This window comes from Camarhynchus parvulus, chromosome 6, assembly GCF_901933205.1.
Source record: "Camarhynchus parvulus chromosome 6, STF_HiC, whole genome shotgun sequence".
NCBI lineage: Eukaryota > Metazoa > Chordata > Aves > Passeriformes > Thraupidae > Camarhynchus > Camarhynchus parvulus.
Window position 1 is genome coordinate 29,925,683 of NC_044576.1, and position 24,554 is coordinate 29,950,236.

General features: G+C 43.5%; 1 protein-coding gene across 3 annotated transcripts in view; it reads left to right on the forward strand.

Moving 5' to 3' along the window:
• GRK5 (G protein-coupled receptor kinase 5) overlaps nucleotides 1-24,554 on the forward strand; it is a 153,248-nt gene that overhangs the window by 112,283 nt on the left and 16,411 nt on the right. For 2 of the 3 annotated variants that reach the window (XR_004060824.1, XM_030950760.1), the window contains exons 5-12: nucleotides 8,109-8,209; nucleotides 11,063-11,155; nucleotides 13,293-13,356; nucleotides 13,879-14,019; nucleotides 15,106-15,296; nucleotides 19,734-19,771; nucleotides 20,576-20,665; nucleotides 21,977-22,185. Coding sequence is in view for 2 of the 3 variants with exons in the window: in XM_030950760.1 (XP_030806620.1) it covers nucleotides 8,109-8,209; nucleotides 11,063-11,155; nucleotides 13,293-13,356; nucleotides 13,879-14,019; nucleotides 15,106-15,296; nucleotides 19,734-19,771; nucleotides 20,576-20,665; nucleotides 21,977-22,185 (927 nt within the window). In the remaining variant the exon portion in view is untranslated. Of the gene's footprint in view, nucleotides 1-8,108; nucleotides 8,210-11,058; nucleotides 11,156-13,292; nucleotides 13,357-13,878; nucleotides 14,020-15,105; nucleotides 15,297-19,733; nucleotides 19,772-20,575; nucleotides 20,666-21,976; nucleotides 22,186-24,554 lie in introns of all 3 variants that reach the window. The other variant, XM_030950761.1, reaches the window with a different exon arrangement.

The window sequence follows — 24,554 nt, forward strand, 5'->3', positions numbered from 1 at the left end:
GACAGACGAGCTGTATGTAGGAAACATGTTGACTCACACCACTTGCATGGCAGTTGCTTGTTTGCCACTATCGGGAGCAGAAATGCGGTTTCTAGAAAGGAGCAGCTACAAAAATGTCTGCTGGGAAGAGGAAAAATGAGGTATAACCAGATAGCAGGCCCTGTTGCTGACTAACAGGAGAGCCAAAAAATAATTCATATACTTCCTATGCACTTGTCAGAAGGGAAACCTCAGAGGCTGCTGCTGTTTTCCCAAGGAAGGGCACGGTTCTAGACTGCAGCTTGTATCCCACTCCAAAGAGGAAGGATGCTGGGGACCCAGGGAGGAAACTTCTCCTTTTTCTGCTGCTGGGCTTGCTGAGGCACAAGAGGTAACCTGAGGAGTCCAGGGCGGGTGAGGGAGCCTGAAGCTACTCCAGATCTAGCAGCAGAGCTGAGGTGGTAGCGTGGCCCTTAGTGCAGTGTTGGTACAACCCCTCCAGGCTAGAACGTGCTCTGCTGCTGGCTGAGGGCTCTGCTGTCTCCACTCATTGTATTTCTCTGTGTGTCAACATGTGTTTTGATAGTTTAGTAGCATATGAGGGAAAACAGATTTGTCATGACTCCAGATCAGCTTGCAGCTACAAAACAAACCCCACAGCTGACAGGCACTGATGATTTGCTTCACTCAGATACAGCAAGCGATCCTGCCCTGGGTATTGGGATTGGGCTCAGTATTTTCTCTGCCATTGACCCTCTCTGTAATCCTGATGAGATATTTCATATCTTTGGCCCCTGTTCCCACTCCCAGGGCTGGTGGGATTGGTTTGCTTTGGAAGGCTCTGGCTCCCATGACATGTCTATAATGCCTGGCACTATGGGTCCCCATTCTTAGGTGTCATGTCTACACACTTGTAATAGATAAATTGCTGCTAATAACACAGCTGCCTTCCATGCTTCCTGTCAACCCCACTGCCAATTCCTACATCTGTCCTCTCAAAGCAAATATCCTGGAATTATGAAGCCTTTTGCTTTACTGGTTCGCTTCACACAGACCCAAAGGACTGTGGCAAGGAAAAAAGAAATAAGTAAAAAGAAAATGCAGAAGTTGATTAGTTAAAGTGTTGCAGCTGCTCCTGATGTAGAATTGGCTGTTTACCACACATACAGCTCAGACTGAATAGATAAGATCAGACACAGGGAAAGGCAAAAGAATGTTCCAAGATTTCTTTGTGTAACACCAAAAGGCCTCAGGAGACTGCGTGTGCTGTGGCAGTGCTGGGATCCTTTCTCTCACCAGGAATGCCCAGCCTTGATTCCCCAAAATCTAAATACAACCAAGACATTCCATTTCCTCATCTGCTGCTCTCCTCTGAATTTCTTGACGGGACTCAGTGATCTTAAAGGTCTTTCCCAACCTAAAAGAACTTTGGATTCCCCCTGTCAGTCCCTTCACACTTTCCCTCAGTCAGTCTCTGGCTGCATGGTTGGAACTTCCCTGGCTGGAGCTTAGACTGCTGGATAAAGCCAGAATTTCCAGGTTTTTGTGTATGAACTGTTCTTGTCTGATCATGCATCATCTCACACAAAAAGTTCATTTTAGCCTGTTTCTGTCATAGTTTTGAGGTCTCCACTAGTAGCAAATCTGTGTGGAGATTTTCAAACAGATTATATGTGGAACATTGCTGTCAACATCTGAAAACACACATACCATGAAGACAAATGCTTGGAAGGCAATTTGAGAGGCAGCTCAAGAAAAGTTACAGCTTGAACTTTTGTCCATTGACTGAAAGGTTTTTAATTGTTTTAAGCCAGTTTGTTGTGGAATGTTTTCATAACCTGAAACATAACATATGCTGCACGTTATTTATTTTACGCAAGTGACTTTTAAAATAACTCATCATGTTTCAGTATCAGCTGCATGCCTGAAACTTGCCAGGAAAGCAGTTGTGTTTGTGACAGAAGTTTGCATCAGGTCTATTCAACCTAAAGAGTGTGGAATCTTTCTGGTTCATATCTTTCTGCAGTGCTGAACAGTTGTGCTGTAAGACACCCTGATGACTCACATCCACTGGCAGGAGCTGGTATGGAATGAAAGCCTGTACTTCTAGGTTTCTATTCTTTATTCACTAATTGCAAGGGACAATTGGACTGATTTGAGGGATCTGAGCATCTGTAGCTTCCATTTATCTCAGTGCGACTTCTTTGATTTCAGCCACAGGTGATGATCAAATCTTCTGCAAAACGCATCTCTCAACCTCCTGTGCACTCTTCTGTAAAAGATTGTGAGATTGCCACCTAGCTCATGAAGACTTAATCCTGCACTGAAGATTTAATATTTTAAGGTTCTCAGATGAAAGTCATTGTGTAAGGATGAAGAATTACCTCCAAACTGTGGACCTGCTCTGTTTCTTACAAAGTCAGTCTGGCCAGACTCAATGCTTTCCCTTTTTCTGGTCTGAACTTCAGGGATCTGCAAGCCACGTCATTTATTTTTTTAGGAGACAGTGATGATTGAGACAAGTCTTTGAAGCAGGATTGCTAATTTGCAGAGAAGATTCTTATTCCTTTACTCAGAGCTACAGGTTTTCTTTAATGAGCACGCAGCAAACAAACTCCCTTCCTCATCTGTTCTCATGGCCATGCCATGTGCCTGTGCTTTATGAAGCCCAGTGTTTTGCAAAATCATTGGTACAAAGGACTGGGAAAGGGCTCAAGAGCCTCTTGCATTGAACAGAGATCAAATACACTTAGATGATCAACAGATGTCTGAGTGCCCTTGGAGGCCTTTCAGACCTCTGAGAACAGATTCCACAGTATTCATAGGCCTGTTCTTCTGCTTCCCTGTGTGAAAAATTAGAATAAAAAGCCTTCATATCCAATTAAGTGGATTTCTTCACATCATTCCCCCAGAGCAGAGCAGAATATGCAGAATAATTGATCCCTGCCCTTTTTATTAAAAACATTTCTATATTAAAAGACCTTTATCAAGTTTCACTCTTGTTTTTCCAGCTAAACAGATTCTAAGATTCCTCAATGCTTTCCTCTGGGCTTTTTTTCCTAAGCATGTTTCTCAGCACTCCAGGCACTTGGTGCTCTTGTCAGCTCTCTATAGGTTTCTCAAATGGTGGTGACCACAGCTGGACATGTCTTTAGCTGGATCCTCAACACATCAGACCACTCTCAGTCCACTTTGTCGTTTGGGCACTTTTCCCACGGGAACACCAGTGTTACACACAATGAGCCAGCTCTGCCCACGCAGGTTTGCATTGTGTGTGCATCTGCTCTGGGAATAACTGGGGACACCTGCTTCCCACCTCACCCCAGCTCCACAGGGGTGAACCCCAGCTGCTGGGCTGCCAGAAAAATGCTTCTGTTCCTTGAAAGTGCCAGTCTGTGCTTGCTGGCTGCCTGCTTTCGCTCCCACAGGCGAGGAGGCGACGCTTGTAGCGCACCACGTCTTGACCGAGGTCACGCACAGTAAATGTTTGGAAATGTATCTCATAAGAAAAGCTAGAACAAATGACACATCTTCATGAAAAAGTAAAAGAGAAGGTCTTCTGAATGCCTCCCTTGGTACTGCCAGCACTTCAGCTTGTTTGATAAAGAGTTTGATTTGCTGATAGATCAACAAAAGGCCGGATATCCCTCACACAGTCACAGGGGAAGCACTGAGAGATGCTGTGAGTGGCTTGGCAAACAAATAGAGATGACTTTAGGAGAAGGTTTTTTGATGGCTGTGCTGTTCAGTGAACTCAGCAAAGACTGGGTCTTGGAGGTCTGAGTGAAATAGCCTGTAGCAAAACTTACAGAGCTGTCAGAAGAGGAGAGGCCACATTTTAAAGAGTAGCGATGCAACACGACATTCACAATAGCAGATGATGGGGAGTCACAGAGCCTGGAAGCTTTCATTGATCTGAATCAGGCTTTCCTACTCTTCAGTACTTCAGTGGGGTGCCAGGCCATGGGCAGCACCAGACACTGCTGCTGGACAGGGCTCTGCTGGCATCCAGACTTTTTGTGGGCATGAACACAACTAACCCTGAGCAAGTGAAACGTATATCAGCTGTTCTCATGCCATAAATGGAAAGGGAAGAGCATCTGAGAGGAACTCTTTTATAAACACAAAAAAACCCCAAAACTTTAAAAGTGGAGACTTTTCTCAGGGTGGGCTAATGGCACTCAGAAGTAACTGAATATCCATTTCTTGTTTCTCAAATAACCACTAAGACAATTCCTAGTTGCATTCTTTTCATAAAAATTAAATGGGAGAGTATCATAAAACAGAGCTATTGCTGTGCCAGCAAAATATTTGTAGAGAGGTTTTCAGTTTCTGGCCATAAAAGAGAAGGTACAGGAGGTAGGAGATTTTGGTTAAAACCTGGTAAAATATTGTAGACTTTTGGACTATTATTAAAAGGTCTGATCAATAAGGATAATGTAATGAGAGAAATTTTCATTGTAGGATCAACTTCAGCACATCTTGTGCTGCCATGAATCTGGTTTCATTTCCATCAGCTTTACCCTAGTGTTAATCAGTTGGTTTGACTGGCATAATTTCTGATTACATTATTGTAAGTGAGATCAAGAATCTCCTTCTTTGCCTTCAGGAAACAGAAGAGCCATTAGGGGAAATATGGAACTATACTTGTAACTCCCCAGTGTTCTGTTTTGAATGCAAGAAGGTGTAACTGGTTTCTGCAGGTGTTTCTCAAGAGTTAGCAGAATATTCTTTGTCACAAGCTCAGATGTAATGGTCTTAATCACGGTGTATGGCTCTCCTAGCTGCCACAGGACATTTAATATGCTGGAAAACATGTCTCTGTTCCCTTGTAAAAGCCAAATTTGCTTTTACAGCCATTGCCCATAGTGCAGCAGGAGAATGGTGTTAATAACCATTTCATTGTGGCTGCAGAAATCTTCTGCACCTCTCCCGGGAAGGAGCAACTTTTTCATCTGTAAATGGCCACAGTGTTACCTTTGGAAGCTTTCACTCTTGGGATCCAAAGGCTTCCTTGCACGCATAACCTGTGCTACCTTATGGTTCTCCAGGGGAGCAGAAGTAGGTAGGTGGGTTGGGTTTTGGGTTGTAATTGTTTCTGGCTTTGTTTAAACTTCTGAAGGCTGTGGGTATGCGCAGCATTCACACAGGGAAAGTGGCAGCCATGGCTGTTTAATGAGAGCAGTGGGAACTGGGAAGTCTCAAGGAGATTCTCAGGAAGGATCCTACAAAGGCTCCCTGGAGCTGCAGGCAGAGTTGGGAAGGATTGGGTATGTTCTTCCCAGGCATGCGGTGCCCTGAACTCTGTGAAGGGCTGTAGAACATCACAAGATGCTTTGGTGGGTCTACAGAAGCTTTGGAAATGATCAGGCTTTGGAAAAAAAACAACCTCTATTCCTTATTATAGAAAATGGAGTGGTCTAGGGAAGTGTTTGCACTGTACTCGAAGGCTTTAGTGCATCCATGGGATTCCAGTGTGTTCATGTCTTTGCCTACCTTGATATTGTTACCTTGCTCAAGTTTGTGCAGAGGAAATAAAGACTCAGAGGTCAGCAATGAGTGGTTTTGAAAAACCAAGTGGTGACTGTTTCTCCCACAAACTTGGAGAGAGGAATCACAGTTTGTGTCATTTGTAAATACTTCCCACATTGTCTTACTTACTATTTCTTTTGCTCATTCTTCCCCCCTTTCACTACAAGAATTTAATTTCCTTTTTATGAATAAAAGTTAGCTGATGCTTATAATTTATTTTTAAGTGTACTTTGATCTCAGACAAAGTTTGATGGGATTAGTACTCGAGTAATGTGTCATGGGCATGATCTTCAACGCTAACCTCAAGGCAGTTTACCTTCCGCTGGGAAATTAATTCCCAATGGGAGATGAAGTTGCCTGGCATGAGTAAGAATCAGGTCACTTGGTCTAAATGACTAATTATCCAGTTTAGTACTTAGCTTTTGGATTCCTGTTTTGACCTCTAAAGGCAGAACAAGTTCCAGATGTACTCAGTAGTAACTTCAGTTAGAGGCCTCGGTACAGATTTTACTGAACTGCTGCTCCATTCACATCAAAAACACTCCTGGTCCACAGCAGCCCCAAAACTGTGGAGTTCAAGGGTGTTTCTGTTCCCTGTAAATCAGGGAGATGATCATCTTGAACCAGGGCTTGGACCACTGGATTCACACATCCACCAACTTTGGGCCACCAGCGAGCATGTGTGTGCAAATGTGTATCCACTGAGTGCATAAATTGTAAATTAAAGGTATTCATTCATCTGGTTTCTAGCCAAAATCAACTGAAAAACTGCTAATCATTAGGCTTTTGTTCATATCTGAATATTGCTTTAAAAGCTTTTGGTTTAATCTGCTTCCCTGTCTCTCCCCCAGTAGTTTTGGTGCTGTAGGACTGGAAAACAGGAGGTTTTTTTGTACTTTCATTGCTTCCCTCTTACCTCTACTTACTCTCTTGAACCAAAACTGGGACTTAGATTTTGTTGTGGGCATGTGTAGTTACCTCAGTGGTCAATCAAGCTGACAGAATCTGGCTTTGTCTTATTTTACCTTTTAGATGTTAACATGAGGGGCTGATCTACCTCTCAAAAAACGATGAGATTTCTTAATTATTAGTAATCTACTCTGTCTGTGATTAAAAGTGAGTGTTGCCTAGATATCTTTTGCTGAGGAGATGGAGGAATATACTGGGGGAATGAGGAAACATTTCAGTGAGGTCAGAGGTGTCCCCAGCACGTTCTGCAGATTGTCAGTCAAGGCTGGGCAGTGAGAGTGCATTGCACAGTGTGCACAGACAGTTCTGTAAACCATGTTCCTATTTAAAAACATTCAAGTGGAACAAACTTACTTTTTCATGTCACAACCAGGATCATATTCACATTTCAGCAGTGGGAAGGAAAAGATAAAAGACTTAATTCAGCTTTCAGCATGCTGGAGATTTTCTGTGGCTCCACCTCTGCCCCTTCCTCTGTCCTCATTCCCAGTGTTTTTGAACTCTGCCTGCAATGCATTTCAGGGCTTGCCAAGATATCTCTGACTAGGGGTGAGTTAATGAGAACATCTGGCCAGGAATGAGGGATGATGCTCTGTGCCCCACCCACTCAGCACATCTGGTGGCTGTGGGCATGGACTTACTGGGGGACCTTAGTGAGCATTAAGGCTTCTGCAAGGAGAGAGGATTTTACCATCTATGGCTGAGTTTATTGAAAATACCCAAATCCAATTGGTTATATAAAGGGACTTTCATGTACATGGGAGAAATGCCTATAAGTAGGTGCACACATACACAAATATACACCTTGTAATATAATTACAGTATACAGTCAATGTGTAAGGATGTGGACTGCCTAAAAAACTGTCTTTTTAGGTAATTAGTCCCAAAAGTCCTAAACTGGTTAACCATCAAGGCATATTGCAAGAGACCTCTCTTTGGTAAGGTTTGCAGGGTTGAATACACATTCTCTCCAAAGGGAGGAGAGGATGAAAAGAGTATATGTGGTTGGTTGGCTAAGTTCCTTTCTGAAATTATTCTTTTAAAGCTGCTGCATTATTTTTGTCTAAGGATGAATTAAGGTGTCCAGATACTTTTGTGAACATCTTTTTTATGTATAGAAGGATGTAGATCTATATCAATAAGTACCAATACTCTGCTCTTGTTTTGCTTTGCTGGTAAAAAAAAAAAGAAGAAGAAAAAAACAAAAAAGATGGATTTTTCAGACAGCACAATGAATCACCCATGAAGTGAAAATACTGGGCAAATTCTCTTTTGTTTAATAGAATGGGCTGTACACAGCTCAGGCCAGCACATTTTTCATGGGATGCAAGGGAGCAGTTCAAAGAATTGGCAAGGAGTGGGTCCTGCATATTCATGAGGCTGGGCAAGGAGGTGAAAGCACCGGAGAAGGCAGAAAAGCAATGTGAGGATAGAGTGGAATGTGGAGCGAGTTGCCACGGTATCCTATTTTACTGCTCTTTGACGCAAAGCTCCTTTGCTTTTACACAACCGCTGGAATTGAATGGAAGCAGCTCGGGGGCATAAATAATGAATGTGCCTCTCACACGTTGGGAGAGCAGAATCTGCACCTCTCGGAGAGTTAATGTGCCCCTCTCTTCTCTCCCCAGTCTCCAGCCTATGTTCCCGAAGTCAGTCAAGAACTTATCCAGCAGACAGAGGAGAGACTGGAAAACAGCCCCTGCAAGGAGCTGTTCTCTCCCTGTACAAAGTAAGTATCACACGACACCCCAAGATGCCAGGGCTGCAGCCAGCAGCTCGTGAGGAATGTGGCAGGTAGGGACATTCCAGCCTGAACCTGAGGCTCACATCTTTGCTCACACTCCTTGAGGCAGGGCTGACAAGCGGTGAAGTCATTTCATCTGAACAAAATGTAATAAATATTTCCATGCCATTATATACCATGCACACAGGCGCTTACTGTTTCAGGTATTTGACAGAGTGTTCCAGCCAAGTAAGCCAGCCGTGGATTTCATGCTGTGTGAAAAGAGCTACAATGATAATGTATCCAAAGAAAACATCTCTGTTTCAAAGTGAATAAAAATTAAGTGGCTATACAGTCCATTTAGACAGAGGAATGTGCAAACTTGCTCTGCATGGCTTTTCCAGAAAATCTTCACCAGGAGAACGGGGCTTTTTTAATGCTTTTTGTCTGCCCATGGCGTTCAAACCAACGTGCATTATTTCCCCCTTTGTCTGGGAAAAGGCTTATCAGTTTCTGCAGCCATTTGTGCCATTTTGTGCTAAAGCTCCAGGTATGCAATCTGCCTTTGCAAACCCTGCCCTGAGTGCATGCACACCAGTAGATCATAAACCAATAGAAATATGAAAGGAGGGCTCGTGGCACGCGGGCCCGTGTGGTTGCTGGCTGAGCGCGGTTTGTTTTCCCTGGGTGATGTAATGGGGATTTGTAAAATTTGCTCCGCTGTCATTCATTGTTTTGACTCATTTCATTGACCTTTTCTGGTTCCAGTTATTCTTTGAGTTGGTAGGAGCTGTGGGTTATTTCTGGCCTTCCCTTGTAGCACAGGCAGTTTCCCTCCATGGTGTCCTGTAGAGATGCTCTGTGACTTGCACCAGTTGTGGGTGCCAGTCCCAGCGACAAAGGCAGAGCTGTGCTGCACACAAACCCCCCTGGTGCCTGTTTCCAGCTCTCAAATGGGTTTGAAAGCTGACAGTTCCCTCTAAAATGCACTTTGTTGTTGCCAAAGAGGGGAACTAAAAAGCAAACAAGTGCTGAAAGGCAGCTATTGTTCTTTTAAAATACGTGCAGCTTTTAATTAACTGAATGGAAAGGGTGAGCATTGGGCACCACTTAATGCAGGCTCCTTCCTTCATCCCAGCTGAAACTCAGGAATGAGCCAGGTTTGGGACCTTGTTAATAAATATGCTGATCATCTCACACGGATTAAAATGAGGTCAAAAGGAAGTTTTAAAAAATTGCTGTTGGTATTTACTGGTGCTGAATGATGTTACTTTTGGAAGGGTTCACAGCCAGACCAGGAAAGGGAGGCATACATACAAATATGAAGCCTGCTGTCCTGAAGGAGCAGGGATGGGATGAGTTCCATTCACTTCTTCATAGATAAAAATCAGTCTGCAAGAAAAGTGCATGCATGTAACTTCTGCTTTTAGCTTTAATATTTTGACTGTCTGCTCCTGCCCTCCTCCAACATCACCTAGAATTCTGATGTTGAATTTGGACATTTGTTAAAGTAAATTAAGACTTACTTTTAATTTCATTTTGTAATCTTAAATCCATTAAGGGAAACTGTTATGATCTGTGTCCAGTCAAAGCTAATGAAGACAGCAACAATTTGACTTGTGCATACTGAATATGTGCAATCACCCGCCTTCTCCAAATTGATAGTGCAAGAATTACAAAAAATAATAGCATTGTAACAGCTGAGAAATTCCAAAAATACTAGCTCATGAACGGGGAGGAACTGAACTGAGGAGACACATTACTTATGGTGACTTGTTTGCTCAGAGAACTGCCCCAGGGTAAGACACAGACTATCCATCCCCAGACTAGAGCAGTCATTCAGAGAGGATTTCCTCCTTCCAGCAAGATCTTGTGATGTGTCTGAATGCCCTCAGACACAGATACAAATGTGTCTATACACACCCAGACAGAAATGCTCATTTCTTTGGGCACTTTTCACCCAAACCCAGCTTGTGTCCTGCCAGTGCTGCCAGCAGAGGTGGCTGCAGGAGCCCCAGTAAGCAAAGCAAGAGCCAGCACCAGCAGTTGTTAAACAACCTGACCACCTTCATTTTAGACAGCTCCCAGCTCAGCCCATGTTTTCTTAGTTCCTAGCCTTTGGCCTTTCTGATGGGATGCCTGATGCTCTCTGGCTGTTTGCTGCCTGCCACAAGCAACAGACTTTCTTCTCACATTTGCAGACTGACCTTTTTATTCCTGTATTCTTTCCATTATGTAAAAGGCTCCATCCACTGCGTGAGCCCCAAAATTCTTTTCTTGGTCCAGAAGCAAATCCACATGCCTGTTCAGACTTTTCTTTCCTCTATTTTACTGTACAAAGCACAAATCTGTTAGGAAATCCCCTTTGACTTCAGTCACGTGTACTAATTCTTCTATATAGCAGGAATTGAAACTGATCTTTTTGCTCAAAATGATGCCTCAGATGTCTCTTTTTGATAAAAATGGGCTTCAGCCAGGAATTTTCTATCCAGATGTAAACATCTCTCAAAGTTTAGGAGCTCAGTTCCTGAGCATGTTGTTTCAGTTTACTAACAGAGGCAAAGACATTCACTCTGTGGTGGCTAACAACCTCTGTGAAAGTCCATTAAAGCCAGTGGGAGTTGCCCTGATAATTTTCTGCAAGCATCACCAGTATTCAGCTTGTATGAGGCCTCCTGTTATGAAATACATCAAGCACATCACTTTGTTTCTATGTTGAAACAGCGAGCAAAATAAAGTACAAAATAAAGTAGAAATAACATAATCCTGCCTTCTGGACTTTTCTCCTCTTGTTTTATTTCTCTTTTGCTCAAAGTTCAGGATTATAAAATGCTTATATATCCTTTTCATCTGAGATAGATCTGTCCTTGACCACCTCAGTGGGGAACCATTCCAAGAGTACCTAAACAGCATGTACTTCGACAGGTTCCTCCAGTGGAAGTGGTTGGAAAGGTAAGTGTCACAAGACTTTTTTTAAAAATAAAAATAAATAAAAATGTTTATTTTTACTTTGCATGCAAAGTCTGTCGAATATGCTCAAAATCTGACTGTTGAGATAATGTTTGCTTCTACAGCTCACGTGTTGCACCATTTAATGGGCTTAGGTACATTAAACATATTAGGTATGATTAATGTACATTCAGCAACTTCAGCTGTCTTTCTGTTTAGCTGCCCTCTGAATGTGGTGACTTTTTGTCTGGACCAGTTGTCACTGTTACTAAATCACTCTAAAGAGAGGGAAAATGTGGCGTATAGGTCCTCTCACTGTATTTATTGGCTGGACATTCCTGAGCACATTTAATAACCAGGCAGCCTTGGTGGGTATTAATTTGCAAGGAAAGTGCCTTTCCCCTGTCAGGGAGCGCTGCACAGACGGTCACTGCTGGGTGACAGTGACCTTGGGCTGGGAGAAGCCCCATTTTGCACAAATGGCATTAATTACGGCGGGTGAGCCAGCGCCGGATCCGTGAGCGCTGTGTGGCAGCAGGACGCCTCCAGATCAAAGCAGCTCTGCCAGTTCCTCTCCCTGGAAAGCTACAAAGCTGCTGCTCAGGAGGGGTGGGCACAGGGAAGAGCCATTTCATGCCAAGACATGCTCCACATGCCATCTTTACTGAGGCCAGCATTTACTCTTCCATTTCAATTAAAAAAACATCGGATGATTCATCTCTAGCCAGGCTATTTCCTATCTGTTTTCACATTAGGGATAAGGAATTTTCTGCAATGCTTTGAGGATTTTTTTTTCCATTCCTCCAACAAGTGTGACGAGCTATTGGATATGCCTGGCTTAAGAAGCTGGGAGAATTGTTTTTAGGATTAGCAAAGAGATGTTAGTAGCATGGAGTGATCAACAGCTCCAAAGGAGTAGTCACAGAGTCCATTTTTTCCAGGGACATTGCTGAACATGTAGCTATCACCACAAATTGATGCTTTTAACCTTAAAAGCATTTGCAGCAGCCTCACAGAATACTGAAAATAACATCTCTTCCTCTTCTAGTTTTTTACTGTCTGCATACTATTTTCCCCCTAGTTTGGAAAACAATAAAGGGCATTAATGAAGGGATTCAGTTCAGCATTTATTCTTCATTGTCATCAGCCTCATCATCCCTGTGGTGGGGACAGCCACGTTCCTGTGCTCCCTCTGCAGGCTGGCTGCCTGCCAGAGGGGAGCAAGGAGAGCAGCGATGTTCATGTCCACTGCTGGGATCCCTGTGAAACCTTGGTGCTGGAAACAAAATAGGATCTCCCTGGAATTCTTCCTCTGTCATGTTATAAAACTTCTACAGGAGCAAAGTAAAAGTTTGGTGCAGAGTTGGAGCAGTTCTGGTGGAGATTTTTGGGGCAGATTTTGTGGGAAGCCTGGGAGGTGGTGTAGGGATCATGTCAAGTGATGTCAAGGGAGCACTCTGCCCTCAAGGACAGACTTATTTAACCTTAATTTTGCTCTTGATCCCTGCTTGCCCTTGGTGCTCCCCCAGGAAGCAGGTAGCCCAGAGGGAATGGACTGGCTTGGATCTTGTCATCCTGCTCTCCCAGCCTGCGAATGTCACACAAATCCTCCTGCTCCCAGGATTGTTTCTGCCTTTCATTCATGAGTTTCATGTTTTGTTTAACACAACAGAAGTATTTTCTGGTGGTTTGAATTTTGGATCTCTTTTTCCCATCTTGCTGGCCAAGCAAAGCAATGTGTTAGCCCACCCTATATGTCATGGGAATTAATGGGAATCTTACTGGAGGATCTCAGGCTTCCTCTTTGCTTAACAAAGGCCAAAGCTGTATAATGGAGATTCAGAACCCTCCTTGGTCCTAAGATGCTAGCAGAAATTATACTGATGACTCACTAATGTGTTGTATTTTATTACAACTTAATATGTTGGAATTGAAAAGTTCAAGCCATACATAGTATTGAAGTAATGTAATTATGTAATTATATATTATATTATATAATACAATTACCTTGAAATAATGGGATTATATAATATTTATCTATTTTGCTTTTCAGAAGTATGCTCTGAAATAAATAAATCACAGACAGTGCATTAAACATAGTGTGGTGGGGGGTTTATTTATTTATTTGTTTTTCTTCCAGGCAACCAGTAACAAAAAACACATTTAGGCAGTACAGGGTGCTGGGGAAAGGCGGCTTTGGGGAGGTGAGTAATTCTGAAATTTTCTGTTAAGAGTGTTTCTTACTTTTTAGACACTGCAGGTACAGGAGCCTGATGTGACAGGGGCTGATTTACATTAATTGCTGACAGCTCTACTTAACCCCTCATGACACCGTAATCTCAAAAGGACACTTTGGAGAGTTATTTTGTGTTCAGCTGTTGTGTTCACGGTGGAATTGGGGGTCACACCCTTATTTGTATTTTCCTCGTGTCTGGAGGTGGCAGCAGAGGCAGGGGAGGTGCAGACTGAGAGATTAAAATCTGCACAGACAAAAGGAGGTGGGAGAGGAAGCAGGCGGAGGAAAGTGAACTAATTAAACCAATATTCCACAGCAGGTTTGGAAACAGCAGTTGATCCCCCAGCTGCCCCCGCCTAGGCCTGGCTCACTGAGCCTCCATCTCTGGCCTTAAAAGGACTGAAGCAGAGGAGATGTGAGGAGTGAAGCGCAGCCCAGACACAGCTGGGTTTGCTTTGAGTCACCCACAATTGTTGTGCTCCGTTCGCAGGTCTGCGCCTGCCAAGTGCGGGCCACGGGGAAGATGTACGCCTGCAAGAGGCTAGAGAAGAAGAGGATCAAGAAGAGGAAAGGCGAATCCATGGCACTCAATGAGAAGCAGATTTTAGAGAAAGTCAATAGTCAGTTTGTAGTGAGTATTGCTTGAGCTCCATGGTTCCCTGCTCACCTGCTCTGGTTGAATCCAGCGCCTCCTCCATCTCCTGCTCCTGGAGAGGTGCCAGGAGCTGAATCCCTTTGCTTTTCACCTTAGCCCTGCTCTGGGTACCTTTGCAGAGTCTCATTTTAGTCTCTGGTCCATGAGAAGTGCAGCAGGGAAGGGGCCTGTGCCTGCCGTGGGAGCAGGATGTGTTTCACAGCCTTGGCTTGCATCAGGATGAGCTGTTCTTATCCAGTGTGATCACCTGAATTCCCAGGGTCTGGGAGAGAGGTGCTTGGAGGAGACTGAGGGAGATCCAACCCAATCAGATCAGATGAGACTGGCTTGCAGAAGCATCTGAGCAGTGAGGTGGAGCTGGTTGGCCTGATGCAGGGCTCTCCTGAGTCACACCAGCTCTTGTGCCTCCTTTAAAACTTGCCTTAGATTATTTTGAAAAAGGAAAAAGGTGTTATCTCAGCATCTGTCATGTTCTTTATACTTATTTCAGGAAACACTGTGTATACAACAGAGGCAAGGTGTTTCCTTACATGTTTACCTGCCTCTGCCAGAGGATGGCATGTATTTAAAAGTGATGGGTAGATTTTGGCTGGTCTGATTTTTCCTTGGGCACCCACCAGAGCCCGCAGGGATGGTGCTGACCTTCACATCTCTGTGATGGTCCATTTGATCACCCCAGGACTGGGATATCTGGGCCTTCCAGGGAACTCACTGAGATGCAAAACAGGGCAGCAGGAGGTGTAGATTCCCTTGATTACTAAGATTTCTCATACATGGGAAAATATGCCTGGAATTAGTATGTTTGTCCAGCCTCTGAAGCCATCTGAGCCTTGAGGGTTTCTGGTGATAAATGGGCTGGATTCCACAAATTAATCTGTAGAATCCTATCACCTGATTTTTCCATACTTTTAAAATACATGTTAGCCATTGTAAGAAAGCCCATACCAAATTCAGTCAATGTATTTTTTTTCATTTTCTGGAGAAAATCTTTAATGAAGAGCTAGCACTTCCTTCTTAGCAGCCATCTGAACTGTCACAACTGTGCTGCAAATGTTTTTCTAGGTCAATTTAGCCTATGCCTATGAAACAAAGGACGCACTGTGTTTAGTTCTGACCATAATGAATGGAGGTGACCTGAAGTTTCATATCTACAACATGGGAAACCCAGGCTTCGAGGAGGAAAGAGCTTTGTTTTATGCAGCAGAGATTCTTTGTGGCTTGGAAGACCTTCACAGAGAAAATACTGTGTACAGGTAAGCACTCTCTAGAGTCTCAGGATGTCTTTTCTGGGTGGGAAAGGATTGTCTGCTTCCTCCCTTCTTATTGTGCACAGCTGAGATGCCTGAGTGCTTTGGCTGAAATTTTGCAGAGCCCTGTATGAATCCAGCATGATACAGTAATCATGGAAGGAAGTAGTTGCTTCCCTAAATACATCCTGTCTAAATTATCCCCAAACCCTACCTCAGTGTGCCCTGGGCAACGTAAGAAAATGATGGAAGTTCCTTTAAAGGGATTTCATTTAGGAGTTGAGTTCCTAGTTGGGATGAAATAGAGATCATTCCATCCAAGCCTCTATTTTAATTAGTTAGATTATGATGCACAAGGGGCTGCAGCACATCAGGTGTGGGAGAACTTCTATTGCAGAGGGCAAGCAGTCCCAAGAGGGTGTCTGAGACAGAGGGCATGGATTTCCACTGGTGTGAGTGTGATTAGCTGGATGGCATCCTGGTGATCCTGGCGTGCCAGCCATGGAAGGGGGCCCATTCCCAGGCACACCACAGAGGCATCCTGCTGGCAGCATCCCACCCTCCCTGGGTGCAGCCAGCGGGCACAGCGCTGCCCGGCGCCGCCAGTTCCAGGAGGGCAGATCCCACGTTCTCAGCTTCCACTTTGGCTTCCAGCTCTACACAAGCACTTTTCCAGGGCAGGCTGGATAAGCAAGCAGAGTGCAGACAGAGTTCTTGTGACTCCACGAGGATTTTTTTTTTTTAATCAACAGCCACTGTAGTTGTAAACAACGGTTCTTGTTTGTCTTCATCATCCCCGCTTGTGAAATCATCATTGCCGGCATTCACAGCAGAAGAGGGCCTGTAAATTGATGAAAGAACTTCCAAGGACAATGATTAATAGACAATAAGATGCTATTTTTAAAAGCCAAGCCACACTTTAAATCATTTTATATGCCTGGGTGTACTACATATGATGCATGCGCTTGTATGCTTAGAAATTGCAATATTGTTGTTCCTTGGAGATCTCTAACAAACTGACACTTGGTTGCCTTAGATCTTGCTAGCTGGCACACAGAGGGCAGACAGATAACATGCTGATTTAGTTGGTGCTCACCCAAGAAAGAAGTTTTTTCTTTCCCCAAGGAACAAAATGGTACTAAATGTCTAACATCAATTGAAAAATCAAATCATAAGTGAAGTGTCTGGCTTCCTTTTCCCTTAGAAAACCTCCTACCACATTTTCAAACATTTTAGGAGGTAGTGTAGTGTTTCACAATCATATTTTATTGAAAAAAATGACTGGTGCATTCATAACATGGTTGGTAAAATGCCATACTAATTCCATTTTCTAATAGAACAAATCAGATCCGGCCACATAAAATAGCGCGTGGCTCTGAGAGAAATGGCACCTACTTCCTTAAGCAGGAGTTTTCATGCTACTCTTAAAAGAGCTGCTACTTTACACCTCAGATGGCACATTCATTTTAGTGATGAATGATACTACATCCATGTAGGTGACATTTTCTAGCAGTATGTCAGGAGCATCTGCAGAGACCCCTCATTTGTAACAGCGCAGCGTGTTGTGGGACCCGTGAGAAGTGCTATATAGGTCAATAAAAAATAGCAGCTAAATGCCACTGCCTTCTCAAGGCGAATAATTCATCACAAAACACTTCTTCTTCAGACTTAATTTCATTTTCTTTAAACAAAATGCTCCTGAGTAAATCACAGCTTTGGAAAATGCATCCCCATCTCCTGGGCCGCTGCTGACGCACGCTGCAGACGTGACCTGGGAGAACAACCAGGCTCAGAGTCAGATTTATCTCATTCAGAATTCCCTTGTCAAACATGGCACTTGTGCTACATCTCTCAACTGCAGCATGTTAGTAAAGGTCAATGGGTTGGTTGTTCGTGGAAAGCAAATGTAAAAAGCTGCTGGTTCTCCTCAAATTATTTCTATATATGTATTATTCATTTTTATTCATTTCTGTTTCATAATTTATATTATGTATTTATATTTTTATTTTATATATATATTATTTATATATATTTATATAACTTTTTTGTTTATATAAATATTTTTTAAGTATGTAATTTTTTAAATTTATATCATAGCCATGCCTGGAAGCTCCAGTCAGCATCAAACTCACATTGTCCCAGGCATTGCACAAATACATGGTAAAGCCTTGTCCAAAGTGATTAATTGAGTTGTTTAGGCTGTCCTGCACAGCCAAACAATTGCCTTTTGAGCATGGGCACAGTGCCAGCAGTTTATGTTTCAGTATGTTTGGGCAAGGCTAATTTACAAATGGGAAGCTGAGCCTTTGGGAAGTACATTTATGTGTCAGTGTGTCCACCAGGGAGTTTTATTCCTCCTGGACATTCCAGTCATGAACCCTTGGAAGTGCTGGCCATGCATGGGAAGCCAGCCTTGATCCTGAGGAACCAGAAGCCTGAAAACAGGAATGACAGCTGATGCCTGGGAGGGGAGGAAAGCTTCCTCAGATTGCCCTGAATCACAGAGGACCCCAAGAACTGGACTGGTGTTCTCAGAGTCCTTGGGACGTCTCCCATTTTCTCATTCAGAGACAACAATTTCCCAATTTGCACATAAGATTCTTATCACTGGCCCCCAGTGAGAGTTTTAAGTGGGACTAATAACTGCTGAGCAGAAGATGAAATAACTGATGAAGGCTGAGTTCTTCAAGGGAATGATTCTTACAGGATTCAGAACCTATTTTCAAAAATAAATAGACAATGCCCTTGACCATGCTGCTCCAGCATTGGAAACCTTCTGCTGATTGGCAGGGAAAGCCCACAGTGGTATGATAAACAAAATCACAGCTTCTCCTCAGCTGCCCTTCACATATTTCAGCATTGTTTGTTTGAAAAGAGGCTTGGTACCGCTGGGCACTGGGTGAGATTTATCTGGGAGGTCAGGAAGGTCTGAAGCAAGAAAAAGAGATTACTCAGAGAGCTCTGTGTTCTTCTTGAAATCATAAATAAAAACAAGGCATGTTTCAAAATTCCAACTTTGGCATTGTCAAAGCTATAAAGTACCCCTCTTCATACTCAGGAAAATTCATGATACTGGAGTGGTGCAGCTGGAGAGGTGGGGTGGGCACCTGCCCAGGCTCTGTGCTCTGCCCTGTGCCCTGGTGCAAGGCTTTCTCTTGCCCACACCCTCTCTCTGCTCTTTGCACAGAAATGCCTCTTGCTGGCCAGTTACCAGAACCAAGCTGCTTCACAGATGCAAGGAGGCCTTACAAAAAAGAAGAGGCCAAGCAGGGCTTGGATTTGCACCAGGCCAAGCACTGTCTTTAGATAAAAGCCAGGGCATGATGTGGTGAATTGAAGCAATGCTGTTGGCCCTGCCTCACCCAGCTGCTGGTGCCTCATTCATTCAGGCTGAGGCCAGCACAGCCCAGTCCTGGGGCACTGCTGGGACACTCCCTGCCCAGCATGTCCATCTCCTTCCTCTGATACCTCTGGTCCCACCTCTGGGCTGGCTTCAGTCCCCTCTGCACGAGCAGGATGGGAAGGAGCCTGCCTGGCTCCCACCTGAATAGCAGCTGCAGAGTTGTGCTGGGCTTGGAAAGGTTTGGGAAACAGCCTTGGTCAAGGAGGGGACAGCGTGCCTGGGCTGGGAAGCATCTCAAAGCAGCAGCTGGTGGAGGAGGTTTTGTGCAGACAAATCTTTCAGAAGAATGATCTGCCCAGGCTCTGCTAAATATATGAAAACTGAGATTATTTACTTCAGAAGTTTATACCTTGCCCAGATCTGGGGATTTTTTTGTTTTCTTTTTCTCAGGAACAGTAAAAGGCACATCTTTGACATCAGATTGACCACCTTGCCCATTTTCATGGCATTGCTCAAAACCACACAGGCACTAGAGTTTCACAAATGCTTGTAAGAATAATCTTAATCTGGATGCAGCATTCCCCCCTCTGGCCTGCATCTTCCAAACTCAACAAAATTATTGCACATGTGTGCAAGTGCATGGACACACACTCACATATTTGGTCTGACTCAGATGGCAGACAGAAAATTTGAGCCCAGCAGATTGCTATTTCCATTTTCACATGCAAATATAGTATTTTAAAGCCTATTTTTTAACATAAGATTTTACAACAGAAAACGTTAGAGAGATTTTACAACACACAGGGCTATAGGGGTTCGTTTACAGGGCTTACAGAACTAGATGGATGAGTCCATTATAGGGTAGATTAGGAACTAAAAGCTTGGCTTAGTGAAAAATTATAACTCCAGTTTAGAAAATACATATGGTTTCAGTCTATCTGTGAAGTGAGTTGTAAAAGGTTGTATTGGTTTCAGGAGTTCCTTGCTGTTTGAGTTGACACTCAATTGGTTTATTGCAAGTAATAAATGCCCTCACACAGTTGTATGGTTATGTTATCAAAACCAGCTTCATACCCATAACTGCTATCTTTCATTTCCAGAGACCTGAAGCCAGAAAATATCCTGCTGGATGATTATGGTAAGTCTCGGAGCTTTACAGAGATGCTTTCACAGTAAAGTAGATTAAGTTAGTTTCAGGATATATATTGCACAAAGACAAATAATGCTCTGAAGTGATTAAGAGGCTCAGCATACACTAATATTCCTGTCTAGGGGTGGCTGAGCTGCTGGAGCTCTCTGCACAGATGGAAGGAAGCAGCCGTGCCCTCAGCAGGGGCTGTTCTTGAGAGCTCGGCATTGCTGGGGCTCTCTTGTTGTTTTTCCATCCTTGTTGCAAGGCTGGTGTAACACAAAGGGTGTTCTAATTTCTAAATCTGTGCTTCCCTCTCCAGTTTTGAAAGTACTTTCACCCTCTGCTGAGCCAAGTCTGGTTTTATGCAAACCCAGGTACCCGTTCCTTGCTGGAGGCAGCGATAATCGAATCTCGTGCTGACTTGCAGACCAGATGTGGCCTCTTCAGCCATCACAGAGTTACAGAATCGTGTCAGCCCATCCATCCTCTGTGATCAGTTCAAGATACTTCCCCACAGCATGCTCCTCTCTGCTTTTTTTCATTGGTTTTAAAATACCTGATGCAATCCGCTGCAGTCCACAGCCTTACTGTTAACATTTACTTCACTGTGTTGTAGTGCCCTTAATAATTCCTCTTTTCCAAATCAATGAAACTGCTCCAATCCAGTGATTCAGAACACTCTTTTTCTAAAATGTCTGAGCTGTAAATTGCAGGAGTAGTTTAGCAATGACCACAGTTGTGAGTTTTGGAGTAATTTGGGTCAGGTTATTATATCTGCTTTGTGTTGTTTTGTTTCTTTTTTCCTTCCAGGCCATATTAGAATATCTGATTTGGGTCTAGCTGTTAAAATCCCTGAGGGTGAATCAATCCGTGGAAGAGTAGGAACAGTAGGGTATATGGGTAAGTCTTCCACAGCTCATCTTTTTAAAAATTTACCAAGGTTACTTGAGTTTTAGAGATACTTCCGCCAAGAAAGCTTAAGAAAAAGAATAAAAAATATTCACATTCAGCTGGGTCCAGTTTCATGCAGCAACTCCTACAGAAATCCTGATAGTGAAAATCAGAAGAGGGTGAAAGGCTGGACCTCTACAGCTCTCAGTGAGGCTGGTCTATAACCTTAAATCAGCAAAAAAAATTGAAAGGGGAGACAGCAACTGGGATTCTAGTGATTTTAGTGTAGATTTATCTTAGGAGGGTTATGTGCCAAAATAGAGGTTTCTTTCTAGTTGCTGCTTTGTATAGGAGTTACAATGTATTTGCATGGTTATGATAAAATGGGTAAGTCACACCTATGGTCATCTTGACCAGGGTCAGCTTGAGCTTTCCTCTATGTGCAGGGGAGGATTTGCACAAAAGACAAGTAGACATTGGTTAAAAAAAAAAAAAAAAAAACCAAAAGCTACACTCCCTTATTTAACTAGATCTGTTTTCTAAACTCAATGTAATTATTTTCATGCATTCTCTGGGTGGGCATATTTTTTTGGAGTAAAAATTGCTTATGCTTATTTGACTGAATAGAAACTAGCTGATGTGAGCCACTGTTACACCATATGGAGACTTTAATGAAAGCAAGCAAATCAGTTGTCATGTCTAAATTTTGTTATCTCAGTGTAAGTTTGCGTGCACACCAAGGCTCTGTGCTTGTGAGCACGTGGGGATGTGTGTTTGTACCCCTGCATGGAGGTGAGGGTGCCTGCAAGACATTGACTCTCTGCCCAAAAGCATTGTCTGTGGTTGCAACACAAAATTAATGGGTTGGAGTTTCTTAAAAGGGGAAAAATAAAAGCTATGAATTGACCAAAGAGACAGAATTTTCTTTTGAAGAAATGTCACGGCTGTTTACAGGATGTGTGTTTGCATTTCCTTTTTTCCCTAAGTGGAGAAGTCTGGAGGAACTTTTGAAATTAGGTCTCTTCTTAATATTTAGACCCAACTTCTTTTGTGATTTTTTTTTTTTAATTGGACTGAGTTGGTAGAGAAGTCAGAAGACAGCATGCACAAGGCATGTAGCATGTAGAGAGAACACCATGGCATGTAGCATGCTGCATCTCCTGTAATGCCCTCAACTGCGATCAGGAGGTATTTCTGTATTTTACCCTCCATTCTCTGTGCATGTGTATTCAGTCACCAAAATGAAACTTTGAGGCATTTAAGTGCTGTGCCTGTGTAAATACCAAGCATTTCCACAAGGCATCTCACTCTCCTCCACAGCTCCAGAGGTGCTGAACAACCAGAGATACACACTCAGCCCTGACTACTGGGGGTTAGGCTGTCTCATTTATGAAATGATTGCTGGGCAATCGCCGTTCCGTGGGAGGAAAGAGAAGGTGAAGAGGGAAGAAGTGGACAGAAGAGTGCTGGAGACAGAGGAGGTGTACTCCCATAAGTTCTCTGAGGAGGCCAAGTCCATCTGTAAAATGGTAAGGGGCTGGAAGGCTCAGTGGGGCAGCTTCACTAACCGGCTGTGTCTGACACAGTCTGAGCAGTAACAGGGGGCCATGGAGGGGCTGCAGAAACAAGGACTAACCAAGCTCATCTGTGGATGGGATGACTGCACTCTCTATTCATTCAAACTCTGTTTACTTGGGCTTGTTTCTCCGTGAGATTCATCATGGTCATCCCAAGCCCTCTCCAAAGTTTTATGGCTGAGGGAGCAGTGTCTATTCTCATGAGACTTTGAATGTTAGTTTGCAGTCAAGAATGCATCTCTGTCTTTTATAAACTTGTAGAAAAAAAGAAAAAGGACTCGATGATGCAAGAATCTGATTGTCTCCTGCAAGGAACTGCAAACCCCACGCTTCCATTGTCTTTGGTGAGAGCTGGGGGTAAGCAGGACAAAGATTATGCAATGAAATTATTGTGACACTCAAATGTTGTCCCGGCCCATCTCACTAACTTTGTTAGCAGCTTTTCCCCCGGGGTGTCAGGGTATCCAGCTTTTCTTAATACTGTTGAGTTGTTCTTCAAAATGTTTTCTCACTCCTTCAGCTGGGAGTCATTTTCGTAGCACAATAGCCATGTCTGACAATGGAAATCCTCAATCCCTCTGAGAAATCTCAAAGCTGCGTCTGAATTCATCAATGTCTTGTTGACATCCATCTTTAGAGGGCTGAATTGTAATTTGGAAAAGGATGTGGCCTTTTTCTGGGTGTTGTTTGCTAACGAGTGAAGTCTCCTTTGGAGACAATGACCTATCTGTGTTTGCTGGTGGAGGGAGAACGAAGGGGAGGAAAGGTGAACAAATAGGTAGGGAGGGTTTCACCAATGCCTTGTGCAACAGGCAAGCAAAGAGCAGATCCACAACACTCTGGTTGGCTGGCTGCATGAAGAGACACTGAAGTCTCCTTGCAAAATAATAATGGTAGCACTGCCAAGAGTCATGCCTGGAAGTCATTAACTCACAGTGCACCGAGTCATTCCTGAATCCTCGGGGTGGTGTTTAACTGACATCACTCTTGAGAGATGCGCTGGGCCCTTCACTGCCCTTAACTGGTGATGCAGAGCCCCCAGTGAAGCTGACATGGAGGACCTGGGGCAGCCATGGGCTCTCACAGAGCATCCCATGTGCCCCAGCTGGCTGCCCTCTCTCCTCAGGCAGCATCTCAGCTCTCACCAGGTGAGGAGCAGCGTCTGCTGGAGTGGCAGGGAATTTGTGTGTGTGTCCTGCTGTTAATCTGAAATGGAGATGTGAGGCCAAAATTTTACCTTGCTGCTTGAGGCACAGAATCAGGATAGTTTGGGTTGAAAGGGACCTTTAAAGATCACATAATCCAACCCCCCTTTTCTGGCTGGCATACCTGTAGAAGCCCTTCTTGTTACTCTTTATTTCCCTTGCATAACAGAATGAACATACACTTTGAAAATAACCATGAGAACTTAAAGCTGAGAAGAATTAAACATAGCATTGATGGGATAGTGCTGTAGATACCTACCACATTCCCAGGGCAGCAGACAGTCATGACACTGTAGTGGTCATTTTCATCTTCCAGCCATGGAGATTCTGGTTTCAGGGAGTCAGGACCTCAGGAGATTATATAGCTCTTTCTCTTGCCTCAGGGGAGCTTGGACTATATATAAATTACTCCTGAATACTTGATCACTTCTGCTTCCCTGTCCAATCATGTGGCATGTTTATTGAGGTGGTTTGTGCAAACTATTAATAGATCCAAAGATAAGCTTTCCTCTTCTGAGCATTATTATCTTGAGGCAGGAAGAGTCTGAGTCCTGATACTGAGTGTGATGGCCTTTGTGGTTTCTCATCCAAAAGTAATTTATTTTATCAAGTGATGTTTTTTATTTTTAAATCCATTATTCAAATTCATATTTTCTCAATTTCTTTTTGCTTTTTGTATTGAAAGCCAGAACTTTGTTGCTTTGCATCAGCATCTTAACGAGGAAACAAAAGAGTCATAAAGTACCCATCATGTCTGCAGAATTAAGCAAAAAGTTGCAATACATAAATGAAACTTCATCCTTCTTGAAGATCCAACACAAAAGGCTTTCCCATAGTGGACTCTTCAGGGCAGGAGTGAGGAAATGTTTCCCACCATGTTGCCCAGCCTTCTCTTCAGAGCTTTCTTCATGAGCTAATAGGATCACCACCAGGAAATACATTGTCTTTGTTCATTTACTCATAGGAAAACCCTCTGGTGTCACCCCACGTCAGCCTTCCCCTCCTGGATGTTTGTGCCCTTTTGCATTTTTGCAGGCACATATCATAGCTTCCATTAATCATCGTCCATCCCATGTTTCCATGTTTCATTTTGTAAGTAATTTCCCATAAATCAGA